At 38.4% G+C, this 19,353-nt stretch overlaps 1 protein-coding gene across 1 annotated transcript; it reads right to left on the bottom strand.

Annotated features, from left to right (window-relative positions):
• Nucleotides 1–222: 222 nt before the first annotated feature.
• LOC131687105 (uncharacterized) lies at nt 223–18,134 on the bottom strand. Its single transcript, XM_058971145.1, has 6 exons — nt 17,825–18,134; nt 15,203–15,439; nt 14,165–15,139; nt 10,864–13,931; nt 10,418–10,514; nt 223–323 (listed from the first exon to the last, which is right to left on the bottom strand). The coding sequence occupies exons 1-6, from the start codon at nt 18,132–18,134 to the stop codon at nt 223–225; spliced, it is 4,788 nt and encodes a 1,595-aa protein (XP_058827128.1).
• Between the last annotated feature and the right edge of the window lie 1,219 nt (nt 18,135–19,353).

Genomic DNA, 19,353 nt, shown 5'->3' with positions numbered 1-19,353 from the left:
GCTTTAATCGACGCGAGCTACTCAACCTTTGATCGAGTCTCGATCAACTGAGGGTTTGTGAATTGCGGCAATTGCTCGATCCGGGAGTTTGGTGCGGGCTCATTAGCATAAAACTGAATGGTTGTGCCATTTTGGGCTAGGCTAAAAATCGTTCATAAAACTGGTCTGGTTAACCGGTTGGTCACGGATGTTATTATTTTTTTTTCTATATTTATTTTTTGTTTATGGCCAGCTCACGATGTTTGACGATTTTGACATCGGTAGCTCTGCATAAATCATGGGCTTGTTGTTTTCGGGTGGTGGTTTATGAGGTGAAGCGAATGCTGTGTAGCCGAATATGGCGGATTATGATTGAATAGTGATCGTTTTGCGTCATGCTAGAGTTGCGGGTTGTAAATCATTCAAACAAGTTGATTAGACGCTATTTATGAATGTAGATGAATTTTGTGTTCTTCGTCGTATAAGCCGAAAATAGAACAGTAGTCTTCATTTTTGGTGTTAGCGTCTTCCTTTAGTTCTATTTCTACAGAAATGAAAAAACGTGGCGAGTATTGGCGCCTAAACTAAGGCCAGGATAAAAAGTAAATTTTTATATCCCATCTCATCTTGCGATTCTACGAAAGATCAAAGGAGTTTTAATTATTTTTATCCATCAAACTCTCCCCGATTGTGCAACGCAGGGATATTTCTAATCATAATCAATGAAGTGGTTGATACAGTGCTTTTCATAATGATAAAACCACCCTTGATTTTTTAATTTTCGCGTGACTCTAGTGGAGCCACTCTAAATGAATGCTGACAACCGATGAATAATAGCACAAATACAAGCAAAAGACTCAACAAAGATATATTTGTTGACACGCGACAAAGAGGCTGCAAAAGTGTTGCTTTTCATACACACCAAAAAATAATGAAATTTAATCGACATGTAAATCAATACGAATGTAAACATACAACGATTGAACCAAAAATTTAATTGAAAATTGCGTTAAATCACTTGGAGCCAGAGTTAAAAATAATCGAAGCTCTTTTTTGACTGCTGAAAATGAACCAGTTGCGACTCGCGGTGAATAGAAAAAATATTCATTCAACTATCCATCTTATTCATTCAGTTGAATATCGTACAATATATTCATTACACTAATTATCTAGGAAAATGTTTTCAAATGCCGATAAAGCATATGAAACAACAATCATCATCGCTTACATTGTGCCAGAGCCTACTTTGATGCGTTTGATTCGTTGATGCACGGTCGCTTCGTGTAATAATCGGAGCCGAATGAAAATATGCATGGATGAATGGGCGGTTTGTTCGTTTGACGTTTTCAGCTGCGTCACTGAATATTGAAAATGAATGCGGCGGAATATGATCAATTTTCATTCAATGAATTTGAATATTTTTAACTCTGCTTGGAGCATCAAACAGCATACAATTTTACACTTTCATTCGTGTAATATTACATGTTATTCATTTTACAGCAGTATTCGAGTAAAAATACATTGAAGCGCATTGGTTTTCCGTTTAAAGAAACTGTAATTTTCAATCCACGTGTAACATTATAATAGAATTCGTTGAAGAAAGCACGAAAAGTCGTGTGTGTTTGTGGTGGAACTTAATTTTACATTTATATTCATGATCCAAATATGTGCATGAAAATAAACTTAGGATTACAAAATATTTTTTTCTGTGTAAATATACGACCACTAGATATCCTTGTTCAGTTTTTGTTGATTTCAATGACAACGAATTATATTATTAAACAGTATTTTGATACTATGGGTAAGCAAAAAGATCTAAGTCAACAGGAGCAAGGACAAATTCTGGCCTTCAGGAAGGATGGGCGATCCGGAAAATTGCACGAGAAATTGGACGTAGTCAATGTGCAGTGTTGAATTTTCTCAAAAATCCTGCAATGTATGGTAAAAAAAGAGTCCAGGATGAAAAAAGAAACTGTTGGAAAGAGACACGCGTCAAATTGCGAGTAGAGCATCGAATTCGACGATAAGCTGCCCACTAATCTGGACTGAACTTCAATTGAATGCTTCAGTTTCGACCGTTTGGAGAGCATTGAAACATTCGCCAAACATACTACGAGCAAAAATGAATAGCGCTCCACGATTACTACCTCGGCACAAGGAAGCTCGGCTAGAATTTGCGCGTCGGAACATGTCCCAAGACTGGAAAAAGGTAAGACCAAGTTATTGAATTTTGAGGTCTGATATTCATTCAAACCATTTAACATAAAAATATGTAAAACTCTCGCAGGTGATTTTTTCGGACGAGAAAAAGTTGAACTTGGACGGGCCGGATGGCTTCAATGGCTATTGGCACGATTTGCGAAAGGAACCATTTTTTTCAAAGAGAAATTTCGGAGGTGGATCAGTGATGGTCTGGGGTGCGTTTTATGCATCTGGAAAGCTGGAAATCCAATTTGTTTCACACAAAATGAAAAGCTCTGATTACATTAATGTGCTTAGAGCCAGTCTGCTATCAGTGATTCGCAGAAGATGCAAGGCAAAGCTTATTTTTCAGCAGGATAACGCCAGTATACACAAAAGCGCTGAAACATTGGCGTGGCTGACGTCGGAAAAAAATGGTATTCTGGATTGGCCTGCTTGTTCACCGGACTTAAATCCCATTGAGAACCTCTGGAGCATAATGGCCCGACGAATTTACGCAAATAATCGTCAATTTTCAACACACCAAGAACTAAAATCTGCTATTGTCCAGTCGTCAGAAGAAATTGAGTTGGCAACACTGCAGTGTAACGGACTATTGAATAATTCTTGTTGGTTGATTTAATCGTATGATCCACGAAAAACTGTAAGTGGTCGTATCATTTTGAAAAACCTGTTTTAAAAAAAATGCTGTATCCGATCTGTTTTGCAATGAAATAAATGAATTCTTGAGCTTATATTCTTAATCTGTCATTTATTTTCATCCACTATTAAAGAAATAGTCATAGAATTATATATCACCTTTGCATCTGGAATTTCATAGGTGGTTTTACCATTATGAAAAGCACTGTATGTGAGGTATCCATTTTTTTTCTTGCAGTAGATTTGAAGCTTAAATAATTATCAAATATCTAAGTTTTATTATCTGCACAATTTTGTGCGTTACACTGTTGGGCTGGCCCCTTTAATGATTGTGTCACATACCAATTTTCCAGGATCCCTTCATGCATTGGCTATTTAGACTAGATTGGACTAGTATAAACCGAAAATAGCACAGAAATGAAATTCTATTGCAAATATTATAGCTACAATTAGTGATTGATCGAAAAAGTAACGATGATAATTGAAAAATACTTCGAAGAGGCTTGTCATTCTGAATGTGGTCACTTAATTACTTCAAAACTTTCTAATAACAGCCATCTCTCCATCCACTCACATATGAAGGAAAGTGATCAAGATATAGCGTGGTATTGACGGGACTTAACATGTTGACGGGTCCTGCTATTGAATATCGATTTGAGCAATTGTACTGTTTCAACCTATCAAATACAACTATTTTTTATACAAATCATTTATTTCATTCGACTCAATACGTTAGCTTAACGGATCCTTGGGTATTTTGTAAATTTAAGCGATGGAAAAAATATAATGAAATAAACGAATAAAGGGTGCGTAGATAATTATTATAATGGCATTAAACTTGCGTAACTTTTCTTATGCTTGGCCGAAATTAGCCAAAATTTGTATTGTTTACACCAATAAATAGTTGTATTTGATAGGTAGTTGTCAGCGAGATCTCGGTCCAGATGGGAGAAAATCAGCAAACCGTTTGCGAATGAATCTTTTTCACCCACATGCAAAATCCTGGGTTGTCGCATCGCGTTTTAGGAAAACTGATTACTTCGTTCGACTGTCTCGAAGGTTCTTCTAAGGTTTCTGGATCGGATGACAGTTGACCTCCATGCAGTAGTTGAACGGCAACCAGGAACAACGAGTAAAAATACCGTCAGAACATTGATTGCTCATTACAAGCTGAATGCGAATACTTCGACACGGGACTTGGCCAGATAACTAGATGTTTCGCAAATTTTTCCCTAGTGGCCAAAGAAAAGATCCGGATTGAAAATGTATAAGATGCAGAACTTCCCAAATCGGGACAAATATCCAGTCATGTGTTGCCATAATGCGCGATCAAAACTCTACCCGTCGCTACTAACGAAATACCGCTGCTGCGTCATTGATGATGAGACCAACATCAAATCGGATATCAAATAGTTGCCGAGGCAGGTAAGGACTCCTGTGGTTGACCGTTTCAAACGGAAGAAGCTGTCGAAGTTTGCAACGAAGTACCTGATGTGGCAGGCCATATGAACTTGTGGGAAATGTAGTCAACCATTCGTGACCATGGAATATGCAATTTACAAAACCAAGTGTCTCCAAAAACGCTCATTCTAAAGTTCAACCAACGTATATAAGCTGAAATAAATGTATACTGAACTACTATAAAACTTTGGTTCCATTTCGATAACTCTAGCCGATTTACCAATCAATTTAAAATGTCGCAATAATTAACGACTCACCCTTTATTGGTGGCTGTCCTTCAAACTGCGAGATTTTTCGTTGCTATCGAAGACCTTGCGCCGTTGCCATTTACGTCCACATCGTCATCGTTTGCCTGTGATCAGATGGTCATAATTGCTTCTCACCGTTACAGGGTACGCGTGTGAACCCGTTGAGTTTCACAAATTATCCCTCGTTTATGAAGCGTGCTGTTGATTTTAAGGTACTGGATGCGGCTTTTCGGCTATGGCCTGAACGATTGTCTGAACATGGTTTTCTGTGACATGGGTCATGTAGAAAGGAATATAATCCAGAATAACTTTGCCGAAAACAGTAAATCGCTAGGGTTGGTTTTTAATAAAATGCAATTACGATTTTAAGTAAAAAAGGTTAAATTTATCGTGGAAATTTATTGTTTCTGTCAACAATGCAAAAGTACAAGTAAGAGCTACATTTCTACCCTTTACATCACAGTAAAGAGTATGTTCATCGACTTCAAGTCTTGGGATTTAGAATTTTTTGTTTAAATAGTGAGTGGATTTATCAACACCCCTGAGGGGATATTGAGATAACAGAACGACAACATCCTCGATGAGATAGATTGTCATTCAAATATGGCTTAAACTATAGCTCTTTACCAAACTAGGAACTATAGTATATCCTTGACCTTCAACTCTCTGTACATAGGTTCATCTATGTATGGAGAACAAAAAATTCGGATACGCAGTTGCATTCCTACTGGGCAGTTACATATCAAATGATATGAAGTTCTGTAATCGAATTCACAAAGATCACACGAATAATACTCAGCATGTTGAGTAGTAGCCATGTGATAATTAAGTTTGCAATATACAGTCAGTTTCCTGACTATAAAACTGAGTTTATGCTTGGAAAAATGCAAAAAAATCTTTGACATTTTCGAACCCACATCCGATAGAAACGTCTTCGTTTGAACACAAGTTTGCAAGCTTCGTCAATGGTTGACACGTTTGGATGCAGCCCAAGAGCGAATGATGTGCTTTATCCAACTAATCGAAAGTGGTAAAACTGGTTCTAGACCATCGAAAGCAGTCGCAGCGCCCGCTCTAGCCAATTCGTCCGCCCATTCATTTCCAGTAATAACAGAATCAAGGCTGGAAGAAGTCATTTCAAATGACATTTTTATGCGAAAGTTCGAGAAAAAACCAACGCGACCGCCACGCTGCAACTGTACCTAAAGCTGTTATGCATGTAAACGGACGAGAGAAAAGCAAAAACGTTCGTGCTGCTGAGCGTGCCTGTTACATGTTCGGGAAAGTTCGGTTATTCGGCTTGCTGCCGTAGTAGGGTTTCGTTCGCTAGCTGTTGCGAATGTATGTGAATGACCCGTGTGTTTAACTTTCATCATCCGTTCCGTTGGAACTGTTGCAAATAAATTTCATAGCAGCGGTGCAAAATGAATGTAGTGAACGAGAGTCATGGCTTATATTTGCAAGATTGGAATGTGCGGCACTCCTTTTTTCGCTTGCTATAGGAAAGGACTGCAAGCAAAATATTAGCGGTCACATAGTATCGTTGAAGGTAAAGTTGTTGGCCACAGAAAATCTATAGTTTTGTATATTTACAATGCGCAGAGGGGGGGGGGGGGTGGGGTCCGCTGATGCCTCAAAATGGAAATGTTTTTAACTTTTCTGTGATGAGGAGGAAAAAGTTGTCCGTTGAAAATCAATAGTTTTCTACATTTACAATGCGCAGGGGGTCCGCCGATGTGTCAGAATGGAATTATTTCCACCTTTTTGTAATGAGTTTTATATTCTGGTTGCTGTTGAAAATCGAAATAGTGAACTGGCGCCTTTCGATTTTTCTCCTGTTTAGCTCTTGCCCAACTAAAGCGCATCTGGTATAGATGATGGGCAAGTTGATTCTCTAACATGTACACAAAAAAACAAAAGGAGCAAGTTCGAAGTTCGATTTTCAACGGCAACCAAAATATTGAAGGGGAAATTGTTGGCCGTTGAAAATCAATAGTTTTGTATATTTACAATGCCCAGGGGGGTCCGCCGATGCGTCAAAATGGAAATGTTTTCAAGTTTTCAGTAATGAGTTTTAAATTGAAGGGGAAATTGTTGACCGTTGAAAATCAAAAGTTTTGCACATTTACAATGCGCAGGGGGGGTCCGCTGATGCGTCAAAATGGAAATGTTTTCAACTTTTTGGTAATGAGTTTTAGATTGAAGGGGAAATTGTTGGCCATTGAAAATCAATAGTTTTGTACATTTCCAATGCGCAGGGGGGTCCGCCGATGCGTGAAAATGGAAATGTTTTTAGCTTTTTGGTAATGAGTTTTATATTGAAGGAGAAATTGTTGGCCGTTGAAAATCAATAGTTTTGTACATTTACAATGCGCAGAGGGGTCCTCCGATACGTGAAAATGGAAATGTTTTCAACTTTTTGGTAATGAGTTTTAGAATGAAGGGAAAATTGTTGGCCGTTGAAAATCAATAGCTTTGTACATTTCCAATGCGCCGGGGGTCCTCTGATGCGTGAAAATGAAATGTTTTCAGCTTTTTGGTAATGAGTTTTATATTGAAGGGGAATTCTTTGGCCGTTGAAAATGAACAGAAGTTGTTGGCCGTTAAAAATCAATAGTTTTGAACTTTTACAATGCACACGGGCAACCGCCAATGTGACATAATGGAATCTTTTTTATGCAATAGTAGCATAATCCGGTTACAGAATGATGGTATTGCAAGACAAAATTTTCGTCATTCTTCTACTTTATTCAGGAAAATATATTGTTTCATTAATAATTTTGTGCCAATATAAAAGAAACAATTAAACGAACAAAAATCATCTTTTTCATATTCCACCATTACATTTTGGCATATTTCTCAAAAAATCTCAAAAGGATATGTTTTCGATCATTTTTACCGCTACCTTGCAGTATTTTAGTCACATAATAGCGAAAACTCAGTTTGTTTACATTAGCGATATAGGCCAGTGTTGCCACAATTAAATCTGTACCGAGAGTTCAAAAAAAATTTCTATCTGTACTCTTCTATCGAAAAAAGGACCGGATTCTGTACCCAAACAATAACGAGGTTGTTAAAATTTTCCATTCGGAGAAATCAAACCAGACATTCTGACTCGGTTGTTTTATTTGAGCTGGAATTCCGCAAGAACCCAGTAAACTAAAAGGCGGCGCCGTAACTTGCCGTTCACTGTAAAAGTAGTGTGGGAAACCAGAATTCCGGATAAGTTTGACTGGGTAATGTCAATATCAGCTCCAGCTCAAATTCTCACTGCCACTTTGTTTGCCAACCAAAGGTGGCCAACAGGTGGCGACGAGAAGCTGAGATGGGGTTGGAAATATCAATAAGATGCGAGAAACCGGCTTGCAAAAATTCAAATGGAGTACGTCAGAGTAAACGTATGCACTCCGAGAAGATTCATTCAGCTTTTATTAGACATCATCCCTTTGATTTACTGGAAGCATGTTTCTCGCATATTGCATTATAATGTCAGCTTCAGTTCAAGCTCAATCAGTACCAGCTCCACTTCAGATTCTTGCCATCACTGCTGCCTAAATCAACTGTTTACTGGGATGCATCGCAGGGTTAAATTATTTTACCTTGCTGTTATGTTAAAAATCTGTACCAATCTGTAATTTTTTAAAAAATTTGTAATCTGTACCCTAACAAAAAAAATTATACACAAACTTTAACCCATATAGTCCAACGATTCTACATATTGTATGGATGATACTCTGAACAGGTCGTTAGGCTCTTGGATCATTAGATGTTTATTACACACAGAAAAAAAATGTTGGTAAAAATAAGAGTTTTTAACTCTTAGCAAAAAACAACCAACGTATACTCTTAGTTTAAAAATAAAACTTTTGTTTTGAGTACTATTCTTCATTTGCTTAAAAGGAAAACTTTTACTTTGATTATTATTCTTGATTAATTTAAAAGTTTTACTTTCAACCTAATTCAGCTTTTTGCTGGTGGCTGCGTTTTCAAATGCGCACTCTATTTTGACAAGTCGTTTGTACAGTGTCAACTTTGACAACTCGTCAGCGGTGTCAATTTTGACAAGCGGTCTCATCAGCCTTGAGTTTCACGGCTATCATGTATCCTGCTTATTTATTTTCTTAATAAACGTTAAACGTCTAATTTAAAATTTGTTATTTTATTTTCAAACGCCTTTTTCGATGATTTTAATTTCTTCGTGAATTTATTTATAAGCATGTTTTCAGCTGTTTGAAAGTGTCGAGAGAATTATGCGATTTGAACCTCGGCTCTTACCTAAATTCATCCCACATGAAATGACTAATAATAGCACACGAAACTTGCTTTTAAACTACCCGGAAAAGCATCTTCTAACGATACAGTACCTAAACCTAGACCTAAACAATGTTTGTTCACACCTGATTTTGAATACAAATTTGTAGCAAAATTTAGCACCAAGAATTGACAATCGTCAGCTACAGCTGCATCTGCGTTTACCGAAGAAATCGGTTGCAATTCATCTGACTTATTAGTTTCGACTAGATTTAGTATCGCTGATTGGTTTTACTCAGTTTGATAATCGCCCAATTACATTATAAGACTGATTAATTGCCGTATTGGTCGACCGATTTTTGTATGCCGATGGCGAGTAGCGAATAGTTTTGAATAGCAGATGTTCTGTATCCACATTTCGAGTTAAGTGCCGCTGTTGAATGGGACTACAGTTGACTGTGCGGATCCGTACCGAAATCAGTTTAGTTTTTCAACTGAAAAACTATTTATATTTGACGTTCAATTTTAGTTGTGAGCAGAAGTGAACGCCTATCACGATCAAAAAATTGAATCTGAAGGACGGTTTGTCAAATTTGACAAGACTGATGGTTTGTCAAAATTGACATTGGACGGACGACTTGTCAAAGTGGGGTGCGCATTTGGGGACGCAGCCACCCACAAAAAGCTGAATAGTTGGCGTTGGTTGTTTTTTGCTAAGAGCGGAACACTCTTACTTTTACCAATATTTTTTTTCTGTGTGTAGGGATACCGTACAAAATCTGTGCCAAAAATGCTTCAGAAATCGGTACCTTTCTAGATAAATCTGTACTTGCGGCATCACTGATTTAGGCCCTTATGAAAGATCTATGTCGAAGTGAGAATTGCGTATCAAAAGAAAAATGAAAAAAGAAAAAAAAAAGAAATTGATAGCAGATTGATGGGCTCTAGCAGATAAATCAAGTTGATTTCGAGTAAATCCTTTCTTGAGCATAATTTTGTTATGTTAGAGATCCGAAAAGAGTTAAGTGGCTGTATCTAGGGACAAAACAAGAATATTTTAAGAGCATCGGTTGATTAAAAAGAAAAAAAAGTATATTTCTCGATTTTGTCAATGTCCCCGTTTTATCAGCCAAAAATTCACCAATGGGCTGATAAAAACGGGTCTTCACTGTATTACCATTATAAATCACAAAATGGTGGAAACTCGTCAACCGTTATACCGAAATGAAAAAACTAGGAGTGGGTAATGTCCGGGACATAACCGCGGTGTTGACGTAGGACTAAACTTAGGCATATCATATGACATTCATGGATACTTTGAGCCAATGCACTTTTTGAATGAATGTTTACTGGAAATTTCAAAATAAATTCTTTGTAACATTTTTGGGGTCCTGAAAAGGACCGTTTAATGTTTTGTGGTCCTAAAAAGGACCGTTTTGTGTTTTGTGGTCCTGAAAAGGACCGTTTTGCGTGAAGGCTGATCCGCGTAAGGCTGACTATCACCAGGCGTCGTTATTCGTGATGGATTTGGTGGTTTGTTGTCCTAATCTGAAAATAAATATTTATTATATGTGTCCTGTTTCCTATTTGTATGCAACTTTTCTTTTCAAGTTCCGATGCTTTGAAAATTAACTTACCTTTGGGCTGGGCCATTTCGACCGTAATTGTCGTTGCAAGTTTTGATCGTCTCATTCCAGCGAGGGTTTTAAGATGCAGATTATGGTTCGGGTGCTTCTATTGATAGTACAGATAATATTGGTCTATGATATGAAAAATAAGAACAATATCGCGTGCATTCGGCGCTTAAATTATGCGTAAATATTAAATCTAATACCGAACCACCAAGTGTGGTTGCCTCATTCGTTCGCGTAGCTACACTTAATTGGAAAAATATATCCATAAAATCAATAAAATCTTTGTTTTCTTGTCTGGATACGTCAATATTGAAGTCGCCTGTGACCACCATAGGAATTTTCTGCCTAGCATAGCTAGACAATCTGCGTGATATGAAGGACTTTCTCTGTTCCGCAGTTGTTCCTGGCGAAATATATATTGAAATTATAAGAATACTGGTATCCATTACCGTCACCATTGCTGCACAAATGTCACCGCAAGCGTCCTCGGCGTGTGCTTGTTGTTGGATGGTATAAGGAATAGCCATTATGGATGTCTTGTTCTTCTTGTATATGGCTACTCCACCAGCTCTCGTATCGGTACCTTTCGATTGGATGACGCAACTGTAGCCTTCTACCTCGACTGAAAAAGAATCGTCTAGCCAGGTTTCACTAAAGGCGAGGAAGTCTACGCTAGCTAAAATCCTATCTGTAGCGATATCCATTGCGTGGGCCTTCAAACTTTGTACATTGAGACTTATCAACGTACTAGCAGGATCACTATTCGTTATAACCTCGCATAATTCATCACCAAGTGTACGCAAACGATGATTGCCTAATCGTTGCAGCTCATTTCGCAGGTCTTGCATTTTCGGTGAATTAGAACCCTTAGCGTGATGAAACTTGAAGGCATTGGTGGGATTAGTCAGGTAAAGACCCTGAAGCGATGAAACACGCGACAAACCAACGTATACCAGCTGCTGGTCCTGGCCCTTGTCGTAGTCATATACAATCTCAGAGAATGTGCCGCCCTGTGACTTGTGTACAGTCAGAGCACATGCACTCACGACTGGAAACTGGATACGCTTGCATTTGATGGTGCCGCTCAGTTTGATATTCGCAGATCGCTTCGAAATAGGAGTCCAATCAGATTGCAGGATACCGGGTCTAGAATAAACGGCTGGTCTTGACTTGATCCTCAATGCAGCTCCAACAGCTTCGCTCTCGAACTTCATCCACAGCTTGGCAATATGTCGTCCGGAGTCATCCTCAACATGTTCAACGTATTTCAGCTCACCGATAGCGCCATTTACTACGCCATCTTCAACGTCGACATTGGTAGTTATCATATAAGGCATACCAACTGAAAGGCGTAGCAAATACGGCATGCCTCCTGTTTCCACGACGCTCAGCTTGTAAAGCTTAATACGAGAACTAGCGAGTTGATCAGCATTTTTGTATCCCGCAAACACATCGTCGGCAATGCAGTCTTGTGCATCATGTGCGTTTAATGCTTCGTTGTTGTATTGCTCTACATCCACGTTCCGATGATAAAGTCTAATTGCCCTTGGTGCGTTTTGTTTGCACCATTCGGCTGTGCGAAAACGACCCTCGATCAATTCGGTTTCTTCTGCGGTTAATCGCAAACCGTTGCCGATCTTGGTCAATATATCGGAAAATTTGATATCGGTTTGACGCATAACTGTTACCAGCGGGAAAAAGTCGAGCGATTGCCACAGGACAGCCCCGTGGAATGAGTTTCCACATGCCTTGTAGACGGGTCTTGCATTGACTGGCGGTAGTTGCCGTAAGTCTCCGCAGAATATTATATTAATTCCACCGAATGGATCATCGTAGTTTCCGGTTATATCTTGAAGGCGTGCGTGTATTGTGTTGAGTACATCTGCGCCAATCATGCTCACCTCATCTATGATAATAGCTTTAACATTGGTGAAAGCGTTGCGATAAAGTTGGAGTGTTTCGAAGCTTAGCTTTGAATTACTACGGCGTGACATTGTGATGCGAAATGCAGAATGCACGGTAGTTCCTCCAATGGCAACGGCTGCCTTTCCTGTCGAAGCACATGCTACGTAGGCATTCTTCTGTGAGTTATGAGCTTGACTGAAGCGGTTGAAGGTCTCCATAAGTACTCGCAGTGTAAATGTTTTACCGCATCCAGCCGGTCCAGTGAAGAATAATTGCATTGGTTTGCTATCGGTGAAGCTGTGTAGCGAATCGATTACGTGCAAAATTAAGTCGCGCTGTTCCGCATTGGTGGATCGTACCATATCGCAGTAATCTTGCTTCGACATGACGTTGGTTCGTTGTCTTATAACCGCTCTCAGTGTTCCAGTTGGTAATTGCTCAATGTCATCATCGTTTGGTTCCATGGCAATCGACTGTACAAACTCTTCATGTTTCTTAGTTGCGGTGTTCTCCTGTTCGCCAGCTTCTTCGTTCTCACAAGTGCGTAGATATTCCTCGACAGTTTGTTCCAAGTTCAATTCGCAGTCGTATTCTCTCCTTTTTCTCAGGATGTCTGCCTCGTGCGCATTATACAGCTGAAGAAACTTGTTTCCATCGAGAACATCGCATAATTCGTTTCTGAACGGTAAGAATAGAAGGACTGATTCGCGCTTGTACTCAACAAGTTCGTTCATGCTATAATTGCACCATCGTAATATTCGAGGTGAGCTTCGGGCTCTGTAGCTGTTTGTATTTCTACACTTGGTGAAGTTAGCAGCAAAATCAGCCAAGCAAACATAATCCAATCCGTCGCGCTCTTCATACTTCTGGATAATATTCTTTGTCCACACGTCAGTAGAATCTTCTCCAATTCCCTCGTCGTCCATCTGCTTGTGCTGCTTCCTGGTCCTGGTCCGTTCGTGAGGCCACATCGTTGGCAGAAACTCTATTTTTCTGCTGGCCTCAGACATTGGTAGACGAAGAAGGTACCATGCGGCTTCCTGGGCACACATCTCTACAGAGTTCAGCATTTTTAAACTAACCTTCTTCAGTAATGCCGTGTAGTCCTGATCAGGATACTGCTCTTGCAAAAGGATGAGCTCGCGGTGTAAACCACTTATGCCCCGATTCGATTTGTTGACGTAGTCAACCAAGTAACATGCACACGAGTACACGTCAAGGATAAACTGCAGATCCATGTTGGAACGCAGTTTCTCTGCAATCCAAGGATTGAAAGGGTTTGTCCAGAGTTCCGTCATTGAGCGCTTTAAGAAAATTGTTGGGCGCTGTATCGAAGAACGGAGCACATCGAGATATTCATCGGGAGTACATCTGCAATCTGCAAGAAACTCCTCTAGAGTGTCAAATGATTTTGTTTCCAGTGATTCCCGCATCTCTGCGGAGCGTCGGCGTAATCGTCCACGGCGACTGTCATCAGTTGTTAGCGGTACCAATGACCGTTCTTCATTCATTGGCCAGTATGGTATGTTGAATCGACACCGCTTCTCGTTGCGTTTATAGCAAGTACGCGTGTGCCCATGAACCTGTTTGCCATACGTTTCACGTAGATCCCCTACACTAATAGAACAAACTGTTCTGATTAGTTGTAGGGTGGCGGGCATATGCTCAGAAACCGTTTCACGAGGATCATTTGCAAGCCAAAGCATGATGTGTGCATGTGGACTGCCGCGGTGTTGAAATTCAATGCGCTTGAAAAAATCAATAACATAATGGCTGCAAATGGACTGAATCTAGGTGAAGATAGAATATGCATTATGACATCAACGAGTTTATTGAAGAACAAACAACAAGTGGTTGGGTCGTCGTTGACCAGTGTCGCTCGCTGATAGGCATTCAACTCACGCAATGGTTCTGTTAAATCGATGCCGTTATAATGATTTGAGAGCTTGTGCAGCTGTTTCAACAATAGTGGCCATTGAGTTTCGCTCGCGCTTAGCGTCAGAAACATTGTTGGCTTGCCCAGCTGTCGAATCATGGCGAAAAGGTCCTGTTTACGTCGATACCAATACTGCACTGAGTTTGGAATCGATTTCATAAACGACAGATTACGTTCCATGAGATTCTCCAAGAAACTTTTGTCGCTCAGCTGGGCTCGCGTTATGTTTGCAGTTCCCATACATTTGTAGGTATGCTGCAATCCCTCAGTAACTCGAAGACGGAGAATTTTCATAGCCATATACAGTAAGTGATTCGGCTTGGCTCCACGTCTATCACTCCGTCTCAGCTCACTGGTGGCCTTCATGAAGGGTGTTACGTGAACGCCAGCTTTGAATTTTCTTGGATATCCCAAATAGATATCTGGAAAAGACAGCTCTTCAGCGTTTTCATCGTAAACAATCGACATCGGCCTCTTGTTTTGAGCCGGAGCAATTTCCAGACATTTATCTTCATTCCATAACAGCGTTTGTTGCTGACCAGCAAACAACTCGACATCGTTGGTTGCTTCAATGACCTCCAATTCTATCATACTCATTTCTTGAGATGAACTAGATTGTTGGTCCGCACCAAAAGCTGTTAGTCGATCCTCGCACAGAGATATTCCTTCCCGTTTATATAATGGTGTGGTGACTAAATATTTAAGCCAAGCCTTCACGACCGACTTCTTGACAAATCCAGACAAGTAATTTGATTTATGTATTAGATGTTTTTTAATTGATACATTAAAAGCGTAATCGTCTTCAAGCTGACGAGGAAGCACCCGAACCATCTCATCTACATCTACTGGAACATTGATGACCTGCCCAATGATGGTGTAACTGCCTACAATTTCGGATAATACTTCATAAAAAGGAAAAAGTGCCAAAGTGCAACCTCATAACACACCTTGTGCCTGGCGCAGACGACGAATCTGCATAAACGGCAGTCGTGGTGAAATCAGCCTTTCGCTAATCGGATCCAAGGGCGGAAGATCTGGTGGACAGCTTGGGTACTTGAATCCGTTCGACGTGGACAGATTTGGTACTGTACCTCGCTGCAAACTGCTACGACAGGTCTGGCATAACTTGAATCCCGCAACTGACTCAAAGTCTCCAGCCTCCAACAGCACTCTCCTTCCTTGCTCTGTGATTGACTTCAGATCGTTGGTGAACCAAAGTCTATCACACACGCTACATGCAACCCCGAATTCATTATCAATGAACCTTTCGCGAAATTCGCGATCAGCTCTCGCAAAACCTGTCCCATCTTGTGTTTGACACGATGGGTTAATTTCTGTAATTTTTCATTAACGCAAATTTTTATTGTCAGATTCACATTTATTATAATAGCTTACCCTGACTTATTAGTGCAGGAATTTGAATGGGCTCGCTCTGCAAAGAACGAGATGGAACGATTCCTGCAAAGTTCAACAAAGTTGGATTATTTTGTGTTTAGAAAGTTAGTCTAAATCATTCAGACCAACGCTCAGAGAATAGACTTGTATGGTTAATAAAATTTGGGTAGAATTTTCAAAATAAAATTATTGGTCGGGAGACAAAAATTTTATTTAATGAGTACAATAATATTTATTAATTGCTTAAATGAAACATATCGTTCTCTTTTTTGTTAATTACCTGATAGAAATTTAAACAAAATAATTGAAAATAAAATTATTTGATTGAAATTAAAAATTCATTGCAATGCATTGCTATTTTAATGAAAATGAAAAAAACATTAGAAGTCTTTGTAAACTCCAAATATGTATCCTAATTTACTCCATATGAATTAATTGTGTAACTCAATCGAAGTCATTCAAAGTTACTACAAAAATTCCTGTTGCCAGAAGCAAAGAAATAATCAGCATATTATATAGTGTGGGGCATTCCTCTATAAGAGATTCCAAGGATGTACCCACTCCAATTCAAGCAGACGAAAAGCTCCTTGAATATGCTATCAATTTTATTGAACAATTCTCGACAAACATATGATTAGGGCGTGTAAGCCAACTGTAAAAATTCACTTAAAGTTGAAATTCCGGCCAAATCGTTACTGGTCAATCACAGATATTTGTAGTAAACAAAAGAGAATAGTTGTATCTTACGTTAACTGCTGTGAACTGTTACGGTTTGTCCCGAATTATATATATATATATATATATATATATATATATATATATATATATATATATATATATATATATATATATATATATATATATATATATATATATATATATATATATATATATATATATATATATATATATATATATATATATATATATATATTGCCGTAAGAAATTACTCCTATTTCGTTGAAGTCGCAGCAAATGCGCGACGGGTATTAGCTAGTACTTTCATGAAAATATTTGAGAGATGGCGCTGCTTCGGTGGTGGTTAGCTTGAATTTAAATGTATGGAAAAGATATTAAAACTTGGAATTTCGGAAAAAATATAATATTGTAGTTGTAAAATGGATATACATTTGATGCGGGAATAATATGGGAACAGTTTGTAGTTTATTGAAATACTTACTTCCAAATTCTAAAATAAAATCTAAAAAAACTGTTTGTGCCCATACATTATAACCATTACTTTCCACTAAGAATAGTTGAAACTCTTTCTCTCACAATTCTCTGTTTCACTCGTTTTGACAACATATTCCCAACTCATGTTCAAAATATGGAAAAGCGCACCCTATCATATAACGTAAGCAGAAACGACAAATTATTCAATTATCGGTGGTTTGTTTACATGGGAGTTATGTGAGTTCAAATTCAACAGTTGAGCACCCGTTGTATTCGTTCTCATAAAACTGACGAAGTAAACAAACCACCAAGAATTGTCAAACACGAACTTCATTCATCATGAGTTCATTCGTGTTGTCATCCTGTAGAACTCAATTAACGAGAGAACAACAACGAAAAAACTAATCAATGTAGATCCTGTCACAATATAAGCAATTATAATGATCGTTTTATATGATTTACCAGTATTTGAAAACCGTTACCTAGATATTTAGTGAAATGCATATAAATTTTATATATATATATATATATATATATATATATATATATATATATATATATATATATATATATATATATATATATATATATATATATATATATATATATATATATATATATATATATATATATATATATATATATATATATATACAAAATTTAATCAATAAAAGTATTTGCAATGCTAATTCAATCCATCAATTCTTGTTAAATATATGTATATATATATTTATTCCATGTTATGCTCCATTAAACCTTTAATATATAATACTTTTCAATATTTCTTTCCGTATTAAGACCATTTTATGGGCCAAAAATTCGACGATTAATCATAAATCATAAATACGGGAACATAGAATTGATGTGTTGAACAAGCGTTGTCAATTATATTACATTACGAAGAGTTAGTTTTCACCGAATGTATTTAATTAGAACTGAATTTGTTCAAGCGCAGTCGTGTGGAAACTCAATTCGAAGTAATGCAGAATATAAAATAATACCTTGATAACTGACATTCACGTCTAGAAAGATGCCCTCAATTGCGATTGACACACGCATGATGTGGTTAGCGCTTCTATCCGCATTCGTATTGATATCGATACCTGCGACCAACTGAGAACTCCTATCCGCTTCAGTGCCGGAACCAGAAACATCAGTCTCTCTCGCAAGCTTTTTCCGTTGCCGATACTGCCTCATGCGTTCAGCATCGGACACTGCATTCCTTGGCGGTTCTTCCGCGTTCACTACCACTTTTTCGCGCTTTCTTTTGTTGCACGTCGCAACGTATTTGTCTCGCATGTGCTTAGACATCTTTCAAAATCAATTTTTTTACACTCGATTCAAATAGTACGACAGCTTTTATAGCTTCCGAGCCACAAGAGAAGCATATCGAGAAGCTTAAAGAAGGATGGACTTTCATTGTACTGTGGTCGAGTATAAAAGACACAACTCAGCATTTTTGTTACCATCAGTCTGTTTGCATCATCGCAAGGCTTCGCACATGATATGAGCCGCTTTTCGAATGCCGTTTCGGAGGGAATGAAACCCGTTACAAAGTATACCAGCTCGCAATAATTTTTGGTATTGATCCAAAATCATATCGGGTTTTGTCAGTGCTAGCAAATTGATTCCTAGAGTTAAATTAAATTTTCTTACATAACAATTATGTATTCGTCCTAATGAGGACGGTTTGCAAATAACTGGTGATGCAGGACGAGAATTCTTTGAAACGATTCAAGCCTTGCCGCCGATTAGCTTCTGCTGCGTACACACATACGAACGTTCCCCGTTCGCAGCTCATGTCGAATGAGATTGCCACATTCACTGATTTTCTAGGACTTGCAAAAACCTACGGGTTTGTAGATTAATTTGATAAACATTTGCTTATATGAATCACTGGTACATGTACAGCAAACTTGACGCAAACTCAATGCAAGTTATTAAAAGGAACTTTCTAATTCAATTCTTTTCCATTATGTTTTCATCCTAAAAAGAACGGTTTGCAGATAACTATGTTTGGTGATACCAGGCGAGAATCCTTTCTAAAGATTCGAACCTTGCCCGAATTCGCTTCTGCTGCGTACATACACGAATGTTCCCCTTTCGCAGCTCACATCGAATGAGCATTGTATATCGCAATGCGATCTCTTTTATAAACTTCTTAGTGCAGATGGAAGTCCATCCCTTTATGCGACAAATGGAAATATTTTCATCATTCGTTTTGGCGTGGCATTCGCTTAGTAGCAGGGTTTCCACATTCACTAATGTTCTAGAAAGAAATGTAAAAACCACCATTCAAAGCACGGGTAATCAATGCTTTTACAAAATCATTTCTATCAAAATTTACGGTAAAATCTACGGAATCTACTACACAATTGTTTTAATTATTTCCCAACAAATCGCGCAACAATCTGTTCCGTACAGCACAGCGCAAATAATTGACGTTGGAAAACAAATCGGCAACTTCAGCTGCCAAACACTTAGAAACGATCGAAGCATTTTTCCGTTAATATCACTTTTCTGACTCAAA

The sequence above is a fragment of the Topomyia yanbarensis genome, chromosome 3 (genome assembly GCF_030247195.1).
Source record: "Topomyia yanbarensis strain Yona2022 chromosome 3, ASM3024719v1, whole genome shotgun sequence".
NCBI classification, from domain to species: domain Eukaryota; kingdom Metazoa; phylum Arthropoda; class Insecta; order Diptera; family Culicidae; genus Topomyia; species Topomyia yanbarensis.
The sequence above is the reverse complement of the archived record's forward strand: the minus strand, read 5'-3'. Positions and strand labels throughout refer to the sequence as shown.